The sequence below is a fragment of the Dermacentor andersoni genome, chromosome 3 (genome assembly GCF_023375885.2).
Source record: "Dermacentor andersoni chromosome 3, qqDerAnde1_hic_scaffold, whole genome shotgun sequence".
Taxonomy (NCBI): domain Eukaryota; kingdom Metazoa; phylum Arthropoda; class Arachnida; order Ixodida; family Ixodidae; genus Dermacentor; species Dermacentor andersoni.
This window is the reverse complement of record NC_092816.1, coordinates 192,717,361-192,739,701: the sequence shown is the minus strand read 5'-3', so window position 1 is coordinate 192,739,701 and position 22,341 is coordinate 192,717,361. Positions and strand designations below refer to the sequence as shown.

Sequence of the window (22,341 nt, the reverse complement as noted above, 5' to 3'; positions counted from 1 at the left end):
ATGATCTCAAGTGGAGCGGCCACTCATTCGATTCGGCATATAGGCTTTCGATCAGGCTTGTTCTGAAAGCACCAGTGGCTAGGCGGATACCTAGATGATGGACAGGATCCAGCATCCTTAGCGCGCTCGGGGCGGCAGAGTTATACACTACGGCCCCATAATCCAATCGTGACCGTATTAGGCTCTTGTAGAGATTCATTAGACACTTTTTGTCGCTACCCCACGTAGTCTTGGATAGAAGTTTCGTTAAGTTCATTGTTTTTAGACATTTTTCTTTCAGATATTTGATGTGCGGAATGAAAGAGAGTCTATCGTCAAGTATAATACCTAGGAATTTGTGCTCTTTGTTGATAGGAATTTGTTGTCCACACAGTTCTAAGCAAGGATCCGGGACCAGGCCTCTCTTTCGTGTAAAAAGAACACAAGAACTCTTTTGAGGATTGATTTTAAAACCATTTTTCTCTGCCCACCCTAACACCTTGTTCAAACCATGTTGTACCTGTCTCTCGCATACTGCGAGGTTACAGGATTTGAAGCCTATTTGAATGTCGTCCACATAGACGGAATACAAAATAGCCGGCGGTAAGGATACACGAAGTGTTGTCATTTTAACAATAAAGAGTGTGCAACTGAGCACGCCACCCTGGGGTACACCAGTTTCTTGTGTAAAAGGACATGACAGGACATTGCCAACTTTTACCCGGAAAGTGCGATTGGACAAGTAGCTTTTTATTACGTTTAGCATATTACCATGAATGCCCATTTCCAATAAATCACGCAAGATCCCGTATCGCCACGTTGTGTCATACGCTTTTTCCATATCGAGAAATATCGATAAGAAGAACTGTTTATGTATAAAGGCGTCCCGGATATTTCCTTCAATACGTACAAGATGGTCGGTTGTGGAGCGCCCTTCTCGGTAGCCACACTGATAGGGATCAAGCATTTTGTTCTGTTCAAGAAAATGGATGAGTCGCCGATTTACCATTTTTTCAAACACCTTACACATGCAACTTGTGAGGGCTATCGGGCGGTAGCTTGCCACTGAGGAAGGATCTTTGCCTTGTTTTAAAACAGGGACCACAATGGCTTCTTTCCATGCGGTCGGAAGGTACCCTGCGTCCCAGATAGTGTTGAAAAGTGTAAGTAGTGTAACTTGCGTGTCATTGTGTAAGTTTTTAAGCATTTCATACATGACTCGATCAGATCCCGGTGCAGAGCTCTTGCATGCGCTCAAGGCAGCTCTCAACTCTGCAATACTAAAGGGGCGGTTGAACGGTTCATTCTGCCGACACTTTCTTACGAGTGGCTTGCATTCTTCTATTTGTTTATATTTGAGAAAGGGTTTGGAATAATTGGTGGAACTTGACACGCTCTGAAAGTACTCCCCAAGTGAGTCTGCTTGTTCAAGCAGGGTATCGCCTTGTGTGTTTACAAGGGGGAGTGAATAAGTTTGTCGTCCTTTTATCCTGTTAACCCTGTTCCAGACTTTCGCCTCATCTGTATAAGAGTTGATACCCGATAACAACTTCTGCCAACTCTCTCTTCTGGCCTGTCGGCGCGTTCTCCTAGCTTGAGACTTTGCTTTTTTGAAGTTAATAAGATTCTCTGCAGTGGGAGAGGCGCGTAACGATCCCCACGCTTTGTTCTGTTTCCTACGGGCGATCGTATATTCGTTGTTCCACCATGGTACACGTCGTTTGCATGGCAAACCACTTGCTTCGGATATGCATTTTGATGCAGCATCTATTATGAACGCTGTAAAATACTCCACAGCAGCATCAATTTCTAAAGAAGACATGTCATTCCATGAGACACTAGTGAGAGTTCGGAATTTCTCCCAGTCGGCTGTATCGATCTTCCACCTAGGAGCCTGTGGTAGATATTCGTTTTCTTTATATGTTCTCAGCAGTATGGGGAAGTGGTCGCTCCCGTAAGTTCAGTTCGAGTTCAGACAGTATTGACGGGGTAACTAGGCTAAGATCAATAGAAGAGAAGGTATTGTTTGCAAGAGAGTAATAAGTGGGTTCTTTCTTATTCAGCAGACACGCACCGGAAGAAAAAAGGAATTGTTCAACGAGACGACCTCGCGCATCGATACGAGTCTCCCCACAAGCTGCTGTATGCATTGAAATCACCCAGAACAAGATAAGGTTCTGGCAATTGATCTATAAAGGATTGGAATTCATGTTTAGTTAATTTGTAATGTGGGGGTATGTAAAGAGAGCTAATAGTGATGAGTTTGTTTAGGAGAACAGCTCGAACCGCCACTGCTTCAAGAGGCGTTTGTAGCTGTAGATGTTGACACGCAATGTTTTTATGGATGACAATGGCAACACCGCCCGATGATGCGACACCATCATCGCGATCTTTACGAAAGGTTATATACTGTCGGAGAAAGTTTGTGTGTTTTGATTTTAGGTGTGTTTCCTGTAAACACAGCACTTTTGGATTGTGTTGGTGGATCAGTTCTTGTACATCATCAAGGTTTCTCAGAAGACCTCTGACATTCCATTGTATGATTTGTGTATCCATATTTAATGTGAATTGGTGCTGTGTATAGGGAAACAAAAATATTGAATTAGATTACAGAGCTCTTGCGAGGCCCTGTAACCGGAGTTTTGCCTTTTTTGGAGCGTTCAAGGGAGCCTCGCCGCTCCTTAGGCGCTTGGTGCGCCGTGGGGATAGGTGTTGTGTCCATTTCCTCTTGTGAGGTGCCGGACACGCGCTCTTGCGAGCAAGAAGTTTTTCGGGAGAGTCTCACCTCGAAAGGCAAGACCCCTGCACCCACCAGCCCGGAGGTCGATGGGGCTCCCTGTGGAATTTGGCTGCGCCGGCTGTTGCCAGTGCTGGAAGGGGCCGGGGAGGTGGAGGCAGCCTCGGCTGCGCCTACCTTCGTGGCCGCTATCGGTCCTGCGGGATCGCTGCGTGTAGCGCAGGATGCCGCAGATAACTCTTGTGGGGCCGGCAACCCAAGGGTAGCCTGGCCTGGTTGCTGGTTGGATGGAGTAGGCTTACCTACTTCCACCCTGGGGGCAGGAGTCAAAGGTACCTGCTCGCTGCACACGGGCTGGGTACTTGGCATTGGCCGCTGCGACGCTGCCCCCCGACGCGCCGCATCAGCATAAGGTGTGCTGTGGAAAGGTGAGAACCTCTTTCGGGCTTCCTTAAACGAAATATTTTCTTTGACTTTGAGGGTAATTATGTCTTTTTCTTTTTTCCAGTTCGGACAGGAGCGTGAGTAGGCAGGATGGTCTCCACTGCAGTTCACACAGTGAGGTGTGCCACTGCAATTGTCGGAAGGGTGGCCCTGGACTCCACACTTTGCACAAGTTATTTGACCACGGCAGCTCTGCGAGCCATGGCCAAACCTCTGACATTTGAAACACCGTCTAGGGTTGGGAATATATGGTCGCACGGTTAACCTGATATATCCTGTTTCGATGGTTTCTGGTAGTACGCTGGATGCAAATGTTAAGATAAGATGCTTGGTTGGAATTTCCTTATTGTCCCGTCTAATGATAATTCGTGTTACATTGGTAACATTTTGTTCTTTCCACCTTTCCAGGAGTTTTGCTTCTGTCAAATCTTGGAGGTCTGCCTCTGATACGACTCCGCGTGAGCTATTCATCGATCTGTGTGGTGTAACAGAGACTGCTATATTGCCAAATGTCACAAGCCTGCCTAGTTTTTCATACTGATTTTTCTGAAGGATCTCAAAAAGTAGGTCTCCACTAGCCATTTTAGTCACTTTATAACCTGACCCTAAGGCTTCGGTCAAGGATTTTGCTACTGTGAAAGGTGAAATGAATCTGGCTTGTTTTTCAGGGTCCTCACTGTGTACTACGTGGTATTTTGGGTAGGTCTCTTTAGTGCGGGTGAAACATGTGCTCAGGTCTTCGGTGCGCCCCCTCTTCTGAGGGTGACGATCAAGTAGGCGGGGAAATGCGGGTGTTCCCATAGTATATAACTTTCATTTCGGCAGCAATGGCGGCCACCCACCACGGAGCCCAACATGGGGACGCTGCAGGACTTAACGCGTAAGGCCGCAGGCGCCAACCGTGCATTGCCACTATAACCTAATATATTATACCCAAGGGAGGGCACATACATAAGGTTAACCCTAGCCGCCTAGGAAAATTAGGAAGTGACGGAAGAGAAGAGATGAAAGGACAGTAAAAGAAAGAAGATAGGAAAGAAAAAGTTTGAAGAGGTGGACAGGAAAAGGCGACTGCCGATTTACCCCGGGTGGGTCAGTCCGGGGGTGCCGTCTACGTGAAGCAGAGGCCAAAGAGGTGTGTTGCCTCCGCCGGGGGGCCTTAAAGGTCCAAACACCCGGCATCGGCTCAACCCCCAGGATCCCCCTTTCCCCGGACACGGCTAAGCCGCGCACGGCTACACGCGGGAGGGTCCAAGCCTCGTGTGCTCGGGTACGTGGTGTCGCAACACACCAAACGCCTGCTTACGCAGACGCCCCTGCGGGAGCTCCCGTGGTGGGCGACTTCTGTTCTCGATTATGCATGCCTCACACCCTTTCTTGTTCCCATGCATTCTAGCTGCCAGCAAATGTGTCATAGGATCGCTATTTGGCGATGTACTACTGAACATTGGAGCCGAAAGTTTGCATTCTCCGCGAGCATACTAACCAGTATAAAAGAAGTGTAACCGTATTGGTAATTTTTCATCCTCTGGATTGTGAACATTGGCACGGGGAAATCGTACAAAACAAGATTGTATCAATGAGGTTCTGCTGTATGTGCAAGCACTAGATAAGCACAAGTGTGCTCTGCAATGCATTGACAAACTTGGGCCACATTCTCGGCCAATACTTTCCTAACTTTTGTGGCATTTCACATGACCACGAACAGATGCACTGATGGACGACAGTGTTCCTGGCACTGTGATAAGAGAGTATTCTTTTCACACTTGTACATTCCAACGCGTCTGACGGGTAGTCACGTGAAATCCCGCAAAAGTGAAAGTACCCCCAAAACTAGTCATCTAAGAATACGGGGCATTTTTTTTTTTGCCCTCTTGTGGATTAAAGACTTGCTTTCTGGCAAATCTGACATTTCTGACTGCTAATTATTTGCACCTTTAGGCAGTCGCCGTCAAGTTTGAACTAATGGTCTTCATTGGCCTGAATTATTGAAACTGTATTGCTAAGAAGTACACGATGGCAGGCCTTTTTTTTTTTTTATCGTCCACTTTATCTTAACGTTTAACAAGACCTGCAAGGTGAGCAGAACAGAGGCCAACCCACCATTTTTGTAACTTCCCGCCAGCATGGCTGCGCCTCCAGCAGCAGTGTGGCCAGGGCCTCGGGTAGCAAAGACCACAAGTCTAGCTCAAGGCAGCTGCAAGCGGCAAGCGTGGATGACGGCAGCGGCTGCACCCTTGACAGCACCAGTGTGACAAGAGACAAGAGGCGCAGCTGGAAGCGAAGCAGCTGCAGACAGAAAACACAATTTCTTTGGCACAGGGTGCAACACAATGGGCAGGCTGATTGTTACACGAAGCTGTACCTTTTTGTGTTGAAAAAACAACTTGCCGCAGGTGGGGAACGATCCCCCAACCTTCGCATTTCGCGTGCGATGCTCTACCGATTTAGCTATCGTGGCACCATTTCCCCATCAACTTTCTTGGGTATTTAGGTTTCCTAGTAGAACCCTGGGAGTGTTAGCCAGTGTTAACTTGCAGACCTTGGTGGCAGATGTGGAACATCCTTTGTATTCCCACCCAGCCCACTTACCACCGTGCATTCCCACCCAGCCACGGGAATAAAAAAAAAGGGGGGCAAACACCCGGTGTTGCGAACTCGCGACACAGGGAAAATGCAGCCATTTCACGGCTTAGTCCACATTCTGCAGGGGTCATAGCGGTACAACTATATGTTGAGGCACACAAGAACAATAACAAATGTTTATTTTACTACCAGTCTCATCTCACATATCAGTAGAACATCACAAAAAAAAAAACATAATACAGCACATGCTCAATTACAGGATAGCCTCGATGTGCGCTTGATCAGAAAATCTTTTAACGATGGAGCCATCTGCAGAGATCACACAACCACCAAAACTAGCCTGTAATTTTTGCGCATTAATGTGGAGTCGATGATTATTCAGTATGTCACAAATTCAGAACACTGGGCAGTAAGGGGTTAGTGAAGGCTGCATGTTGGGCTTGTTGGTACAACATATTGAAGGCCTTAGGCATAGCACACCCAACACAGGACACAAAAGCGAGAAAGAACACATTTCATCATGTACATGTGTGTTCTCTGTCACTCTTGTGTTCAATGTCGAGTGTGCTACACCTGAAGGCTTCAATAAGGGAATAATGTTTGTATATATATATCTTAGATGAAGTCATGAAATTCTAAAGCTGCAACATTGCAGGTGCAAATTTTGTTGGTGATTTTTACATCATGTAAAACCTTACATCGTAGTGGTTCTGCACTCTAAGGCTCTCTAGCATTCAGGCAAAAAAGAAAAATATCTGGGAGAATTGAATGAGCAGCAGAGAGACAGTGCCGTTCCCAAAATGCGCGACTTTCAAAAATAATTTTTAGAAAAATAATGCAAAACACTAGTAAGACTGCAAGAATGTACATTTCCCGCCACAAAGTGAGGTAGACTTTTCTGGAGTAGTCTTGAAGGATTGTTTCTGATAGAGAAGCAAGCTGGAAAGATGCTCTTTCAAATGACACCAAGATGACCTCACTCTGATAAGTGGTTTTAAAATGACAAACAATGTAAAGTGGGTCATATTCAGGATTTCATGGGTGAAACTGAGCATTTTGAAGCAAAAATTAAGCATTTCTTTCCTCAGTGACCTGTTGTATTGAGCTAGTTTTTTGCCAGTAGGTGCGCCATGATATGTAGCTAAAAAAAAAATAACAGAAATGAAAAATACACTTTTCGTATTTTCATTTCTTTTCTATGTTGTTTGCGAGACCCACGTCCCCTCCTAAGTGGCGCGGGATCAAAAAAATCCTTTAGCATTAAAAGATCAAACATTTTACAATAAAACCATACAAGTAGCCAGTATTGCAAGTCGGGATCGAAAAGTGACTCACAGACGAAAATCTCTGTACACTATGTACATATATAGCAGGTAACAGCATACAAGTAGCAGTGCCGAAGAGCGCACCAGACCGACGGGGTGGCTGGTGGCGACTCTCTCTCCTAACAATGGGCTGCTTCCGCCTTAAATCTGTTTGGCGTCCCATCATCAGCAGGACCGGTGCTGACGTCAACCACGTCGCATTCCTCTCTCATCACAGAAGAAGTCCAAGTTGCATACCAACGGTCTCCATGGCAAGGGGTAAACAGTTCTGTGGAATTTTGAAGGCTGCCGGTGGATTCGGCATGGTGCTCTGTGGCCCTGGACTCCTCAATTCGACCCAAGGAAAAGGTTAAGCAGTTTCGTGGGACTTTGCAGGTTGTCAGTCACAAGGGCAACCACTTCGAGAGAACAAGAGGGGGCACGCAGTGGGGTGCAACACCAGGTATAGTACAGTATGAGGTGAGGTTAAGCTGAAAAGTGTATTTCTGCCAGAACATCAGGTAGTTTTCTTTATATGCACCTTGCAAAACTTTGATTTCCCCTTGTAAGTTACAAACAGCACAGAAGGATATCACAATGTTTTTATTTACTTATGCACTATTCACAACATCAACCATGTGCCAATATGGGGTCTGCTCTGTAGGTGGCTCTGGTTCTAGTCCCACTGAGTTGCTACGTAATGACTCCCCAACTAATGGTACAAGCTAATTGCAACTGTGGCGAATTCTGGAGAATGAAGAAAAACAATGTTGCACAGTGAGAATTGTTTTATCAGTATAATATTGATTATATTTATCGACATTATCACTGGGAAAAGAAGTGATCATGTGGGAGGACATACTCACAAAGGAGACTGGTCTATTCACAGCTAACTCCCCTCAAGCAATGTTTCCCTGGCAAGTGCTGTACAGTGGCTTCAGTCTCTATGTGATCAGACTGTTTGCGAAGCAAGGTGTTGGTTCATCCATCAGAAGAGGGTTCTCTTGAAAGGTTTGTTCTATACTTGTACCAGTGAGTGGTTTGTCACCATCACTGCACTCTTTCCCACATGTCTAGAGCATGCCATGGTGACATGTGGCATGCCCTTTCCACATCACCCAGGTGATGCAAGGACATGGTATTAATGTAGCATAAAGCACCAATGTGTTGGAAGAAGTGGTTAGTGGAAAGGAGCACAGGCACAAGGACTGCCTTCGAGTTGCCTGTGGCATGTTTCATGCTGGCCGCTTCTGGGTCAAGCTACACTGGGAATGGTTTTGCCAGTCTTCGCTAGTGACGGAACCATTCTGGAAAGCCGTACGCCCACACTTGCCAACAAGAAGCAAGCCCACCACTTCAGCAGGCCCTTTCATCAACCTAGGAGACACGCCAACTACAGAGCACGTTCGACCAACTAGAAGTGCGAGAATTATCATCAACATCATCAGCCTGGTTATGCCCACTGCAGGGCAAAGGCCTCTCCCATACTTCTCCAACTACCCTGGTCATGTACTAATTGTGGCCATGTTGTCCCTGCAAACTTCTTAATCTCATCCGCCCACCTAACTTTCTGCCGCCCCCTGCTACGCTTCCCTTCCTTTGGAATCCAGTCCGTAACCCTTAATGACCATCAGTTATCTTCCCTCCTCCTTACATGTCCTGCCCATGCCCATTTCTTTTTCTTGATTTCAACTAAGATGTCATTTACCCACGTTTGTTCCCTCACCCAATCTGCTCTCTTCTTATCCCTTAAAGTTACACCCATCATTCTTCTTTCCATAGCTCGTTGCGTCATCCTCAATTTCAGCAGAACCCTTTTCGTAAGCCTCCAGGTTTCTGCCCCATACGTGAGTACTGGTAAGACACAGCTGTTATACACTTTTCTCTTGAGGGATAGTGGCAACCTGCTGTTCATGATTTGAGAATGCCTGCCAAACGCCCCCCAGCCCATTCTTATTCTTCTGGTTATTTCAGTCTCATGATCCGGATCCGTGGTCGCTACCTGCCCTAAGTAGATGTATTCCCTTACCACTTCCAGTGGCTCGCTACCTATCATAAACTGCTGTTCTCTTCCGAGACTGTTAAACATTACTTTAGTTTTCTGCAGAATAATTTTTAGACCCACCCTTCTGCTTTGCCTCTCCAGGTCAGTGAGCATGCATTGCAATTGGTCTCCTGAGTTACTAATACCAAATACCAAATCGAATCAAGAAAATAAAGGCGAATATTGAATTGAATACAGTTGAATTTCGTTAATTTGACCCTGGTGGGACCGACTAAATTGGTTAAATTTTCCACGGGTTGAATTAAGCAACAAGCATAAAAAAACGCTGAATATCACATGGCTTCATCGAGCATTCGCCCTGATTCTAAAGCACCTAGCTTTGTGCACCCACTTTTGATCGGTTCAAAGCAGAAAAATAATGTAAAATTACATTAGAGGTTCTAAACAAAGTAGAAATCCAAACCACATCCGATATGTTAGCAAGAAAACGCAGCATGCCTTCGATTGTGGCATTAAAGAATATATATATATACCACCAAGCCTTAACTTCACAGAATGGAAACTTATTGACCAAACGTCAATCGTCATCACACTTGGACAGCACTTTTTCGCTGTCTAGGAGAAGCCACATGTATACTTCATACTAATAGGGGCAGAAACTCCCTATGCCTCCCTTGGGACACTTGGTCCCATGCCAATACATGGCAGCAGTGCCGCTTTCACCACTGTCAGTTGCCGGATATCGCATTGGAAATAATTCACAAACAAAATCAATGCCTCCATGACGTCACTGATGAAGTCAGAGAGTAGATGGAGAGGGCGCACTACCGGAAGGAGGAGGCTTGCTGCGAAGCCCTTTTCCACTTCGTAAGCGAGCGGGCTGTGTACATGCCCTCTTGCAGGTACGCTTGCTGCGTGCGAAATTGGCCAAGTCGCGGGGCAGAACTCACTGAACTGTGCCGTGTTCACGAAGTGCTTTTTTTCTACCACGTTTACCTTGGAAGCTTCTATTCATTTCTTAAAGCACTGGGATAGTGCTCGTACACCCCAGTGCCAAGCAATTATAATGAAAAACATTTATATAGCAAACCATCATTCACTATCAATATTCGCAGGTAATATACTACATTTTGTAATTTCGTGAAAGTAGTCGCTTTGAAATTCCTAACTTGTGGTTAAGTTTAGGCCTGCAGTTCAACTAGTCCACAGATATAGTGAGGGATAGTATAAAGAAAATATCTTCCTGCCACTATCAATCGGTAATTTTGTTCGCATGTTGTGAAGTGGATAAGCTAATGCTGGCTGATTTCTCAGTAAGCCAAAGCTCAACACAAGTAAAAGTTAAACGTCTGCGTTTTTATTCACACATTCCGTACTGGAAAAAGACTGACCTCCACACAGTGCTAAAGCGTCAATCTGCAGAAACAATTTTCATGCACAGCTGAAATTTGTACATAATGAGCAAACATAGATTCCAGAACATTCAAACCAATGCAAAAATTAACCATCATGGGCTGGCCACACAAAACTTGACAAATCATGTATGTTATGACAGCGACACATTTTGCGGCTTAGAGAAAAAAGGTAGAGTACAATACACATATTTCCTTGACGGCATGAGAAGTAAGGACCCACAGAATTTTAAACTGGCTACGTGCATCTGCATGAACAGGAAGTAGCCTATAATTGCTCTCAATATTTGAACTACATGCCGAATGAGGGGGCATATTTCCACAGCGCTTACAAGTGCATATAATCTGCCTGTCACCATACTCTGCGTCATTATCATATATACAAAAAGCATGGCAAGTATTAGAACACGCTTTTGTCACAACAGCAACGCAAGGAACCGACAATTCACAAAAAAAGAAAACGACTAAATAGCACTCTTCATCGCCAGGGGGATTACCAGTTCGCACATAATTAGCATTAAATATTCTATACTTGTATTATTGGTATTATTAAGTATATTTTTGCTGGCAAAACAAATAACATTGCGCCTCGTCACAGGCACTCAAAAACTTGCACACACTGAAGCTGTACCTAAAAGCAAGGCAATGCAGTGTATGGTATGGTATGCTTCGAAATTCAGATGAAATAGAGAGCTTCAACCTTTTTCAGTACGGGCTGTTAGTAATGGTGAATCAAAACACAATAAGAAATTATGTGCGTGCATCCTTTTGCCGTCATTGCTCTTGAAATTTGATAAAATATCACGTCTTTCTTTTTTTTCTTTACTTTAGCCTTGGCCATATGTGTCGACTAAGTAAAGAGTGCACAAAATGTATAGCCCAATAAACACGCACTTAAGCCCTTCAGTAGAAGTATTTCACCGAGAGCATGCGAATGGTTCGAGCGACACTGCTCCTATGTCAGTCCACTGAGGCTTGCACAGAACTGGTTTACTTATGCGAAATGAATACCCACTCAGAAAATAAAGTGAAATACTTGTGCTTACCAGCTGTCATTAGGAAACCTGAAAAACTTCACAAAAATGGAATTCCTGGTGTTAGAGCAGCAGAGAGCCGCGCAACATATGTGATGCCCGCTTCAGCTATCTTCGGCTAACGCTTGGTTGACCTGGTTCTCTGCGTCTTTCCTTCGTTGCACGCCTGACCGAGTTTTTCAGTCTTATCTTTCCCATCTTCATACTTGGGACAACCGAAGCAGATGACCAACCGTGATCCCACTTGATATCACTGAACAAGTGGCAAGGGTGAGCAGAGGTAAGCTCGACGGACGCACAAAGACAACCACTTCCCACGCTTCACCCGATTTCAAATTCGCAAAAAGAGAAATAAAAAAAATAAGTTAGGATATACGGCAAGTGCGTGGAGTGCGCATGTTCCTTGAAACCGAAACTAGCATTCGCCTTCCGGGGGTTGTCGTTAGTAGCGTGTTTGACAGTCTACATTTATCAAATGACTCTGCAACAAGTAGCAAGCAGCATTGTGGCACATGCCTACACTAACCACTTCACTTGTTTGTCCTGCAACACATACAATTCTCTGTAACACCAAGAACATGCGAAGTGACTTGTTGCCACTAGCTGAAGATTTAAAATAACTTAGCATTTGAATGTGCGTTTGTAATCAGACTGAAAGCGGTGCTTTGTCGTGTCAGACTATGCGAGAAAACTTTGGTTACCTTTCACGGATGCCATCTTCTGATGTAAATGGCAATCACGGTGTCTAGGCTGGTGACAATGGCTGAATGTTGCGAACGTGATTATGGTCTCCTATCGGATTGCACTGCCCTAGCAAATATGGCATGCTTTAGAATAAGCACTACAACAATTCCTTGCAAGCTGTCGTTTTCATTTGAAAAGCTTCCTGCCAAACATACCGTGAGCATTTTCCACAAGAGATGACATGTGTTCGACACATTCCCTGTACCACCAAGATGGATGCTTCTGCTAGGGGAATCACTAACTGCAGTCAACATTGGGCTTATGCGCTTGCATGATGACAAGCCAAGTTCGAATTATCCTGTTTGGATAATTGGATTAGGTGAGGCCACTCAAGTGAAACACAACTGTTTGAATTCACCACAAACCTTCACCTCCACCTTGACTCCCGTATTCAAACCGATGTTATCTATCTTGACTTTGCAAAGGCATTTGATCATGTCCCCATCACCGTCTTACGGCGAAACTTGCTTGCCTTAATCTTGACCCGCTTATATTGTTCTTAATTGAATGTTTTCTCACAAACCACTCACAACACACTGTCATCGATAACCTCAAGCCATCAAGTAGTCCAGTTTTGTCAGGGGTACCACAGGGCTCTGAGCTTGGGCCTCTTCTGTTTCTCATTTTTATAAACGACCTCCCTAACAGCACTCTTTCATCAATCCGGTTATTCAATGATGACTGCGTCCTGTATCGGCCGGCGCATATCGTCCAATAATGACCAAATTAATACTCCAGGAAGACCTAAGCAAAATAGTAAATTGGTGCTCTCTTTGGCTCATGTCCCTCAACATTTCCAAATGCAAGTACATGTGTGTAACTCGCAAGCGGCAAATTGTTAACCACCAGGACGCTCTTAATTCTACAGCCCTCACTCAAGTTGACTCTTACTGTCATCTCGGCATTACTATCACTAATCAACTTACACGGTCTGCACACATAACGCAATTTATAAATTACTTCTAAATCACTTGGCCTCCTCAAAAGATAGGTTTTTCTGTCTCCTGTTCCCACACGCAAGCTCGCCTATGAAACATTCATTCGGGCTAAACTTGAGTATGCCTCAGCAATTTGGAACCCTCACCAGACTTACCTTATTAATTCACTTGAAGCAGTGCAGAATAGCGCGGCACGTTTTATCGCTTCAAACTATGACTGGCATATAAGCAGCATTAAATCATCCCTCAGCATCCCTAGTCTTAACACTTCGTAGGAATATTTCACAACTTTCCCTTTTCCACAAACTGCATCATAATTTCCCCCACCTCAGGAACACTATTCTACTTTCACCCAAATGCACTTCTCACCATCTGTTTAACAACCTGAGTCTACAACGTCCGCATGGTACCTCTATGCCTTCAAAAATCTATGTTACCTGCTGCTACTGAACTGTGGAACGCACTGCCCGACGATATTTACACATGAACTTGTTTATCGGGTGACCATGTTTCATTGCCTAACAAATGTTATCGCACAGCGCACGATGCGTCTGCATGTAACGGATGTGTCTAGAATGTTATCGATGGTTCTATCTGCTGTCTGTTATCGTCGAACCTCGTGTAATCTGATTGCACGTATGCGCGACGCAAATGGTGTAGAACTTTCTGGAAGACATCAGTGGACACCAGCGATTACTGTGGAACGTCTGATGGCTCATGTATAAAAGCTGATGTGCTTGACCCACTGATCAGATTTTCGCCGATCGCAGACTGTGTTCGCCACTGTCACCGTTCTTTGAGTGTAGCGTGTTTTATTGGGCGAACTTGTGCCCTCAAAAACAGGCTACACTCAAAGAATGGTGGCCAGTGACTGCATTCCGGCGTAGTTTGTTGAGTTCGTGAGGTGGTTGTAATTGCTGGTTCTGCATTTCCAGTGTCTTCTCGATGCCGGTGGCCTCACGAAGAAACTCGTTGACGATCTTTGGTGGGGCTTCGTATGATTCCGGGGAAAAGTTCCTCCTTCATACCACGCATGAGTAGGCGGACTTTCCTTTCCTGCTACCTTTACGGTTCGGCGTGGCAGAATAGACGCTAGTTACGTCATTCCCAGTATTGATGCTTTTTTCACCGTCACTACTGCATGACAATATAGTAAATGAAAGTGATCCAGATAAATTTAGGCACCTATTGCCATGTTTTTTAAACCCTTAACCTACCACTACTGCGCTGTTACTCATCAACATCTACCTTTTTTACTGCTTTTTGATACTGCCGGCTGTGCTGCCAGTTCTACTGCCAACTTGTATGTTACTATTTTTTGTTTTGTTTTTTCTCGCCCATCCTCTTCTAGCATGTATACTAAGTTTTGTTTAGCATTGTATAGATAAGTTAACCCTTGCACAATAATGACCATAGTGTTTATTAATGCATTTGGCCCCCCTTATGTAATAACCTGAAAGGGGTCCTTTTTTTTTAAGGGACAATAAATGATGACGATGACGATGATGATGATGAAGGCTAATTTCAGAATTGAAATAACAAGTGTGGTCCCATAGAAACGTGTGGACGCAGGCCAGGACCTTAATTCGGGATCAAATTCAATGAAAAATAGAATTGGTTTAACCACAGTTGAATTAACTGAAGTCGGCTGTACCTAATATCAGAAAATTTGATACCAAGTCTTATGCTTACAAATCTTGTGCAAAAATGTGCAGTACATGCTCACGAGTCTGCTCACATTATGCAACAACAATATTGCTAGGTTTCAGTAACTTAAGTACCTAGGAATCAAGATGCACAGTATGGTGTAGTTTTATTAAAGGGAGCACCAAATTAGTATGCCAGCACTGATAACAACTCACTTCGTTTACAAAAGTCTGGAAAATATTTTTGATCGATGGTAAAGGTAAAGAAATAGATAAAATTATGCTGTCCTGAATACCAATGTGATCTTCAGCTTAACAGTGAGTTGTACTGTGCTTAATAAAAATCTTGTATTTTTTAAAAAGCTTTGCTTTCCAGTTTTCTTCCAGAAAACAGAAGGGCTTTTCCAACTTTGTGGCTTAAGGACAATCTGTGCGACAGACAAAAGTGGGGACTGCACATCACATGACTTGGCACGGCTCTGTGCGGTCACCAGTGTAGCCCAGGTTGGGGCACCGTTTCACTTTCGGGTTCGGCATTGTTTGCTGCCTGTCGTAGCTTCTCAAATGCTGCAGATGCATCCATGTAAACGCATCTGCAGCTGGGCAGTCAGTGCACTAGTCACAACACATTTTTGAGCCTACCATGAGCTAATCTTGTGACGACTTGCTCAAAGCTACTAAAAGAGCTACTAAATATGTGCCCACAAACGGCATTTGGAACGAGGGCCACATACCATACAGTGTTTCACAATGATGGCAGCCATGAATAATCATTCCATAGACTTGCTTTTATTGGTGAAACAGTTTGTTGGCTTTCTGAGCGTTGTGTGGCATGCATTGATTGGTAACTTTAGTTGCAGCCATGCCAACACCCGTAGACACAGTTCTAATTAGGCTTAACGGGCTAGACAGCACGGCTAATAGTATGGCCGTGATGAAAATTACTGCCGGCCGATGGGACAACGAGCTGCAAGCCAACGCGGAAACCTTGTCTCTAACAAGTCCCTGAGGATGACTCATGAGTGATCGGTCTCGAGATCTCGTGTATGGGGGTAAATTGAGGGCCGTTGAAGTGACATACATTGGGGTCGGGGGCCAACCAGCTGGCAACAAGTTCATCTATGTGCTTAAACTCGCATGTGGGCAGAAAGCTCCAAGCTGTGTAAACCTGCGAGCACGAACACTGAACACACATATAGAATACGATCTTTGTGCATTCATGCTCTCCATATGCAATGCTTTTGTTCCCTTCCTTCTGTCCACGTCGCATTAATCACTTCAATCGGTCTCGTCAACCTGGACGAACCTTGTATGGATAAAGATTGCATGCCATGAGAATGCTGCCCACATGGCCAGGTATTTCACTGAATATACCCAATATAAAAAAAAATTTATAGTAGATATGCGATTCGCGAATCCAGTTATCTCAATGTTCACGATTAAATTTAAAATCAAACACATGAGTATTCGAACATCCGTAGTTTCAATGGATGCTGTGCCTCAGCCCCAGGTTCAGCACGAATCCCACCCTATGCAGCGCTGAAAAGGTAGCTCTTACTAAGACGGTGTCTCTACATGCCCCTACAAATGTCTAGATGTGCCACGGAATCCACTGACACCGTACTGCGACCGAATCAGCGCTTGTGTCTGTACTTCTTTCTGCTAACCACTTCATCCTGCACTTTGGTGCTTTGTGATGCTGCATTAATGGCATGAATTTAGACGAACTTGCCAGGCACGTACCCAGGATTCCTTTCTTTTGAAGGGGGAGGGGGGGGTGAACAAGAGAAACGAAATAAGGTGTATCTCACAGATATGCCCTGTGAGGTACACCTCCCCTTCAACTGGCAAACAAGGAACCACATCAAATGGGCTTGCGCAGGAAAGAAGCGCAAGAAGAACACTGCAAAGAACAAGTAAACAAGCAAAAGTGTAAAATAAGAATTTCTATAGTATATTACAACTTTAAAAAAAACAGCAGTAGGCAACCATGGCACATGGTCCGCACAGAGTTGTGTTACTCCGCCAGCCAATCACAGAAGCAAACAAAATTGTCGTCATGAAGACTTTTCAAAATGGCGTCGTACTTGGTGCCTCCGGAGTGTCTGCTGTTCTTGAAGAATCTTTTCATCGACGGAAGCAATGAGGTGTGCAACAGACATGGACAAAGTGTATAAAGTCTGAGAATTTCACCATTCAAAAGTCTGCGGTACAGTTCATTTCACTGCTGAGCCCGTTTTGCTCGTGAAACTTCACTGCCAACTGAAGTGAAACTTGACAATAAATAGTTACAGCGAAGCAAGCAGTTTATTTCAGTTCAATAAAGAATTAGGCTTTCACCATTCCACCATAATAGGCAAGGGAAAACGTATAAAATTACGCAATAATAATTTTATTTTTGTGGTTACTGCCTTATTTGGGCAAAACGAAAATTTTGAAGTACGAATTATTTTCAGCCTCGCGGAGGAACAATGGCTGGTGGTTATGAGCGCATGGGTGGGACTTCACGGCACACTTAAGTTGTATCTGACTGTAGTAACGTTTCTTTTAATCAGCTCTTGAAGAAATATAGAAAAATATATATCTACGGAACAATCACAGTTCTTTTGGATCCTTCATTCACTGCTCTACCAAGTTCAGTGCCAAAACCAACTCGTATTGTTATTTGGGAAGTTGTGCAACGATGCGTGGCCGTCAGTACCATACAACCGCATAAAGCGCAGGAAGCTGCGGTTCTAGACGTACTGCGCCCACTGCGGCAGGTTAGAAAAACACCTATACAAAGGCACAGCAGAGAAGTGGCTACATCGGGCAGCTCGACTGATAAATATAGAAGCGTCATTCAAAACACACGGAATTGCTCTCTACTTCCGACGGTGTTTTCTCTATTTCCTTTTTAAATAAAAGGACGTTGATCCATAAATATTTTCATAAACAACAGTTAACTTTGTTAATTTTCGCTTTTCCTTCCTGTTTGGCTGTTGCCTTGGCTCTCTCCCTTAGTAGATGGCTTAATTTGTCAACTCCTTGCGAATCTTGTTTGCAGTTGCCAATTTTGCACGAAAAGTCCTGTACAATTAGGGAAAAACCAGACAAGGTAATGGGTGAGTCACGTTGCTTATGGGTTTAAGGGTTATCGCAGAGTTTGATGATGGACGCTGTTTCGCCTTATTTTATTTTCCACCTTATCTAACCCATATCGTGGGTATATGGTTCCAAGGATCTGCCGGCGTCGCGGCGAGCTGTCACTCGAGGAAATAATGAAGCAAAAGGAAAAGTTAAATGCAACTGGTGTTTTCTCCAGCCACAATTCATTCCAAGAGCATACAGACCAGCTGACTCTGAACCGAATCCCTTTCCTAGTCCCTGGGTCAGTCTAAACAAAGAAGGTTGAACTAAAGAAGGTTGAACTAACGAAGCAACAGTGATGCGCATGACCGTTGAATAGATGGTGGCAACTGAACATATCTTGAGTTAATCTCGTGGGCAACAAATCTATGAGAAAACTGGCCTTCACACCCCACGAGATGCCGACAACTACCGCCATCCAAAACGAGTGAAAAAGGAAGCAAAATGTTGACCGCCAAATAGCTGTCAAGTATCAACACTGATTTGGCGGCGCTTTAGCAATGTGTGTGAGGAGTGGTGGCGTAGGTGGGGAAGGGGAGGGGGGTGTATGGCGCTTAATTTCGGGGGGGGAGCTCGCCCCCCCTCCCCCTGGACCCCCCTCTAGGTGCGTGCCTGCAACTCGCCCAAATCGCTATCTGAATTGTTGCAAGTAAAGCACCTCTGCAGAGAATGCATGCAATAAATGAAGCCTCACCTTGAGTTCCTCCCGCAATGCACCTTCCTTGATTGCCACAAGGCAGTCAACAAACCAGCGCATTTGTCGGCCAACCTCCTCGGCTATTGGCTCAGGAAAGCGTAAGCATTGGCTCAGCAGCCACAGCACCTGTCCACCACTGCAGCACGCAGGAACAAGGAACATTTTTGTGCCACTTAGTATTCAGCTTGATAGCCAAAGTACTGGGCTGACCATGGTTAAAGGGAACACGTGAGTGCATAGCCAGTGCTGCGCGAGGCGCTAACTGCGAGCACTCACTTGGCATAGGTGTGCACAGCTGCCGGAACAGTACACTCCACGTGTTGTCCTATACTGCGCTGCCCAGTGCTTGGCCCAGTGCTTGGCCCAGTGCTGGGCAGTAGCAGACGACGCGCAGAGTGTACTGCTCCCGCCCCAGTGGGTCTCGGCACCTGCGCCGGAAATGGGCACCTCAGGGAGTCCCAGCAACACACTTGCATGTTCTCTCCAACAGTGGTCGACTCCACACTTCAAAGTTGATACATTTAAACCTTTATACAGTTACGCCTCGATATAACAAAATTTTCAATATAACAAACTACAAAAGGGTGTTTAACTGGGCTAGCTGGTTCTTTCTTCAAGGACTGTAGCAGCAGACATTAAGGAACAGGGACACAGAAGGAACGAGTAGACGAGGACGCAGCTGCACTGTCAACTGACTTCTTTATTTAAATCCTTGCTCTTATTTCGTCACCATATCTCCTTTCTTATCTATATGAGGCTGTCTAAAAAAGGTGACTTCCTTTTTTGTCGAGGCCACTGATGGTGTGCTTACACATTGCACTCCTGTTTTACTTATCTCAAATGCCTCAAGAATCTCCTGGTTAGCCTATCGTCATTCCTTTTCAGGACTTGTATTTCATGAAATTTGGGGGTGCACGTGCTTACTTGGCTATCTTGTCCCTTCTTGTTCATTTTGCAACGTTTGCAGTGCAAGGCCAGATTGCTGGCAGCGGTTGCTGAAGGTGATGATGCGTGCTTACTTGTTCGATCATTAAAGCATTTACCTGTTTGCCCTATGTATCCTTTTCCACAGGACAGGGGGATGGTGTGCACTACTCCTTTGAAACGATCGCAGTGTCTAGCATTGTGGTTTCTTCTTTTTCTGGTTCACTCGTGTACATACTTGTATGGTGCTGAGCACACTACTCAGACGCCGTGTCTTTTACCCATCTTGATGAGATTGTGGGTCAGTCCATGCACATATCGAATTTTTTCAGTATTATTTTTGGCATCCACAACTTCAGCTCAGCTTTTACATTCTTGTTTCCTTTTAATCTTCTCTACGAGGCCTTCAGCTATGCTGCATAGCATTGACACAGGGCACCCTGCATTTTTCAGCTTACTTAACTGCCGCTGAAAACTTTTTTCAGTTTGATGCTGGCATGACTTCTTCAGTGCTGAACTAAAGGCTGCACTCGCTACTGCCCTTTTTACAGTCTTGGAATGGCTTGACATGAAGGGAAGAAATTGTTTCTGTGCTCTGGGCTTGTACCCTCAGCGTAGATATCCCGGTTGGAAATCTAGTAAAATGTCTAGGAACTGCTGAAAACTGTGGTTCGAAAGCTCATAAGTGAAGTTCAGCTCTGGGCATGTTGATCGAAAGGACTCCAGTACGTCGTCCTTAATTAAGTTGTTGGTAATCTGTTGAATTCTCTGTTTGGCACAGAATCAAGAAGTCGTCCACGTATCGATGGATCCTTGTGACGCGCCTTTCCTTGATGGATCCTTGAATTTTCTTGTCGCATGCTGTGAAGTTCAAGTCACTCAGGATTGGTGCTATTTCTGATCCAATGCAGACCCCTCTTTTTTGGACAAACAAGGTTCCATCATGCATAGCGATTGTGGCAGCGAGATAGGCGCTCAACAGCTCCAAGAAGGTTTCCACAGACATTCCTACCGAGTTTTAAAATGGAATAGCTCCTTGCTCCTCGATGGTCTCTCTCAGTACAATAATCAAATCCATGTGCAGTATTGAATAATACATGTCTTCAATGTCAATAGTGAATCCGTACCAATCATTCATTTCGTACATTTTTATCTCGGAGGTTAGTTTGTCAGAGTTCCTAATCATGAACGGATCTTCGACCCTAACTTGGGAAAGTTGCTTGAAAAGGTATGCCGAAAGGAGCGATTGCCACGTGTCTGCTTCCGATAAAATGGCGCAGAAGAGGGCACCAATTTTATGGGTCCTGATAAGGAACAACGATAGGCTAACTCGGGAGATTCTGGGGCATTTGAGATAAGTAAAACAGGAGTGCAATGTGTAAGTACACAGTCAGTGGCCTTGACAAGAAAGGAAGTCACCTTTTTGAGACAACCTCAGATAGATAAGAAAAGAGATATGGGGACGAAATAAATAAGAGCAGAATTCCAATAAAGAAATCAGTTGACATTGCAGCTGCGTCCTCGTCTACTCGTTCCTTATGTGTCCGTGTTCCTTATATTCTGCTGTTACAATCCTCAAATAACGAACTATTTAACATTCTATAACTTCTTGTCCATAGAGAACCATGTATTCAGAACCACAATGTAATGAAGTGCATTTATGCCCAATTTCAGTTTAACAAAATTTCACTGCCACCACGAGGAATACTGCGACAATAAATTGAAACTTCTGTGGACACGCGGCTGCTTGCAAATGCACCTCAAATTGTATGCCGCGAGCGACCAAGAGCAACTGCCAAAGCATAACGGCGCCATGTTTCGTATAAAGTGCAAGTGCGATAAGATTATGTCATGCCCTGCACAGTGTATGTTTTGGGTAAGAGTGAAAGCATGCGAGGGTGAGCCAAGAAGGATGGTGGCTTGATGAGCGCAGTCTTCCCGCTTGAGCAAAGGGAAAGGGATTGGGGAAAGCGGTTACAGAGCAAGCTTGCGATAATGCGATCAAGCACAGAAGGAGAGAGAGGGGGGTGGAAGTAGTAGTGTGCCTGTGGCTTCACATGGCTGTTGGTGCGGCTGAGCACGTACACAGCACATGTGGCCTGTTTTAGAGGTAATCTGCTGTGTGTGCAAAGAGTGGGCGTGCCGAGATGGCAAGGCATCATGTGCGCTGTCTTCCTGTGGGTTCAGTGCTGGAGCTTGCCTAATCTTGCGTTTCGGAGACGTGTTGAAGGAAAAGGTAGACGAAGCATTCGTTCCCCGCAGCCGGCGCTTTTCTGGCGAGCACTGTCCCATAGCAGGTGACATAATCAGCCATGGGGACGGAGTGGATGCGAGAATGTGGCTGGCTTCGCTTCATACCGTCGATGTGACTACATTGCAACACGGCATTAAACTATCTCTTTCATCGCAGACTCTCAAATTAAGAAAAAAAAAAATTCTTTCTCATTGAAATTTGCTTTTTCCGATTGTGGGATAATTCAGAAAATTTTGTGGCCCCTTTAATATAAGAAATATCCATAGGAGGCTGTACTTATCTACATAAAATGTCGAATTTCAATGTAACAAAATTTCGATATAACACAGCAAATTGCCAATTTTAACGACTTCAGTATATAAAGGTTTAACTGCATAACGATGTCTGCAAAATCAGTCAGTCGAAGTAAAATCAAAGTCGGCTGAACGGGCCGTACTGTGAAAGAAGTCGCGAGGCTTTCATCGCTGAAAGCGCTAATCAGCCACAAGATGACGAGAATTGGAACTTC

At 44.8% G+C, this 22,341-nt stretch overlaps 1 protein-coding gene across 4 annotated transcripts in view; it reads right to left on the bottom strand.

The window, feature by feature from the left end:
* LOC126524404 (focadhesin) overlaps positions 1–22,341 on the bottom strand; it is a 392,101-nt gene that overhangs the window by 5,873 nt on the left and 363,887 nt on the right. For all 4 annotated transcript variants that reach the window (XM_050172727.3, XM_050172728.3, XM_055067287.2 and 1 more), the window contains 2 exons: positions 18,653–18,791; positions 5,264–5,449 (listed from right to left, as the gene is read on the bottom strand). In XM_050172727.3, coding sequence (XP_050028684.1) covers positions 5,264–5,449; positions 18,653–18,791 — 325 coding nt within the window. The remainder of the gene's footprint in view (positions 1–5,263; positions 5,450–18,652; positions 18,792–22,341) is intronic.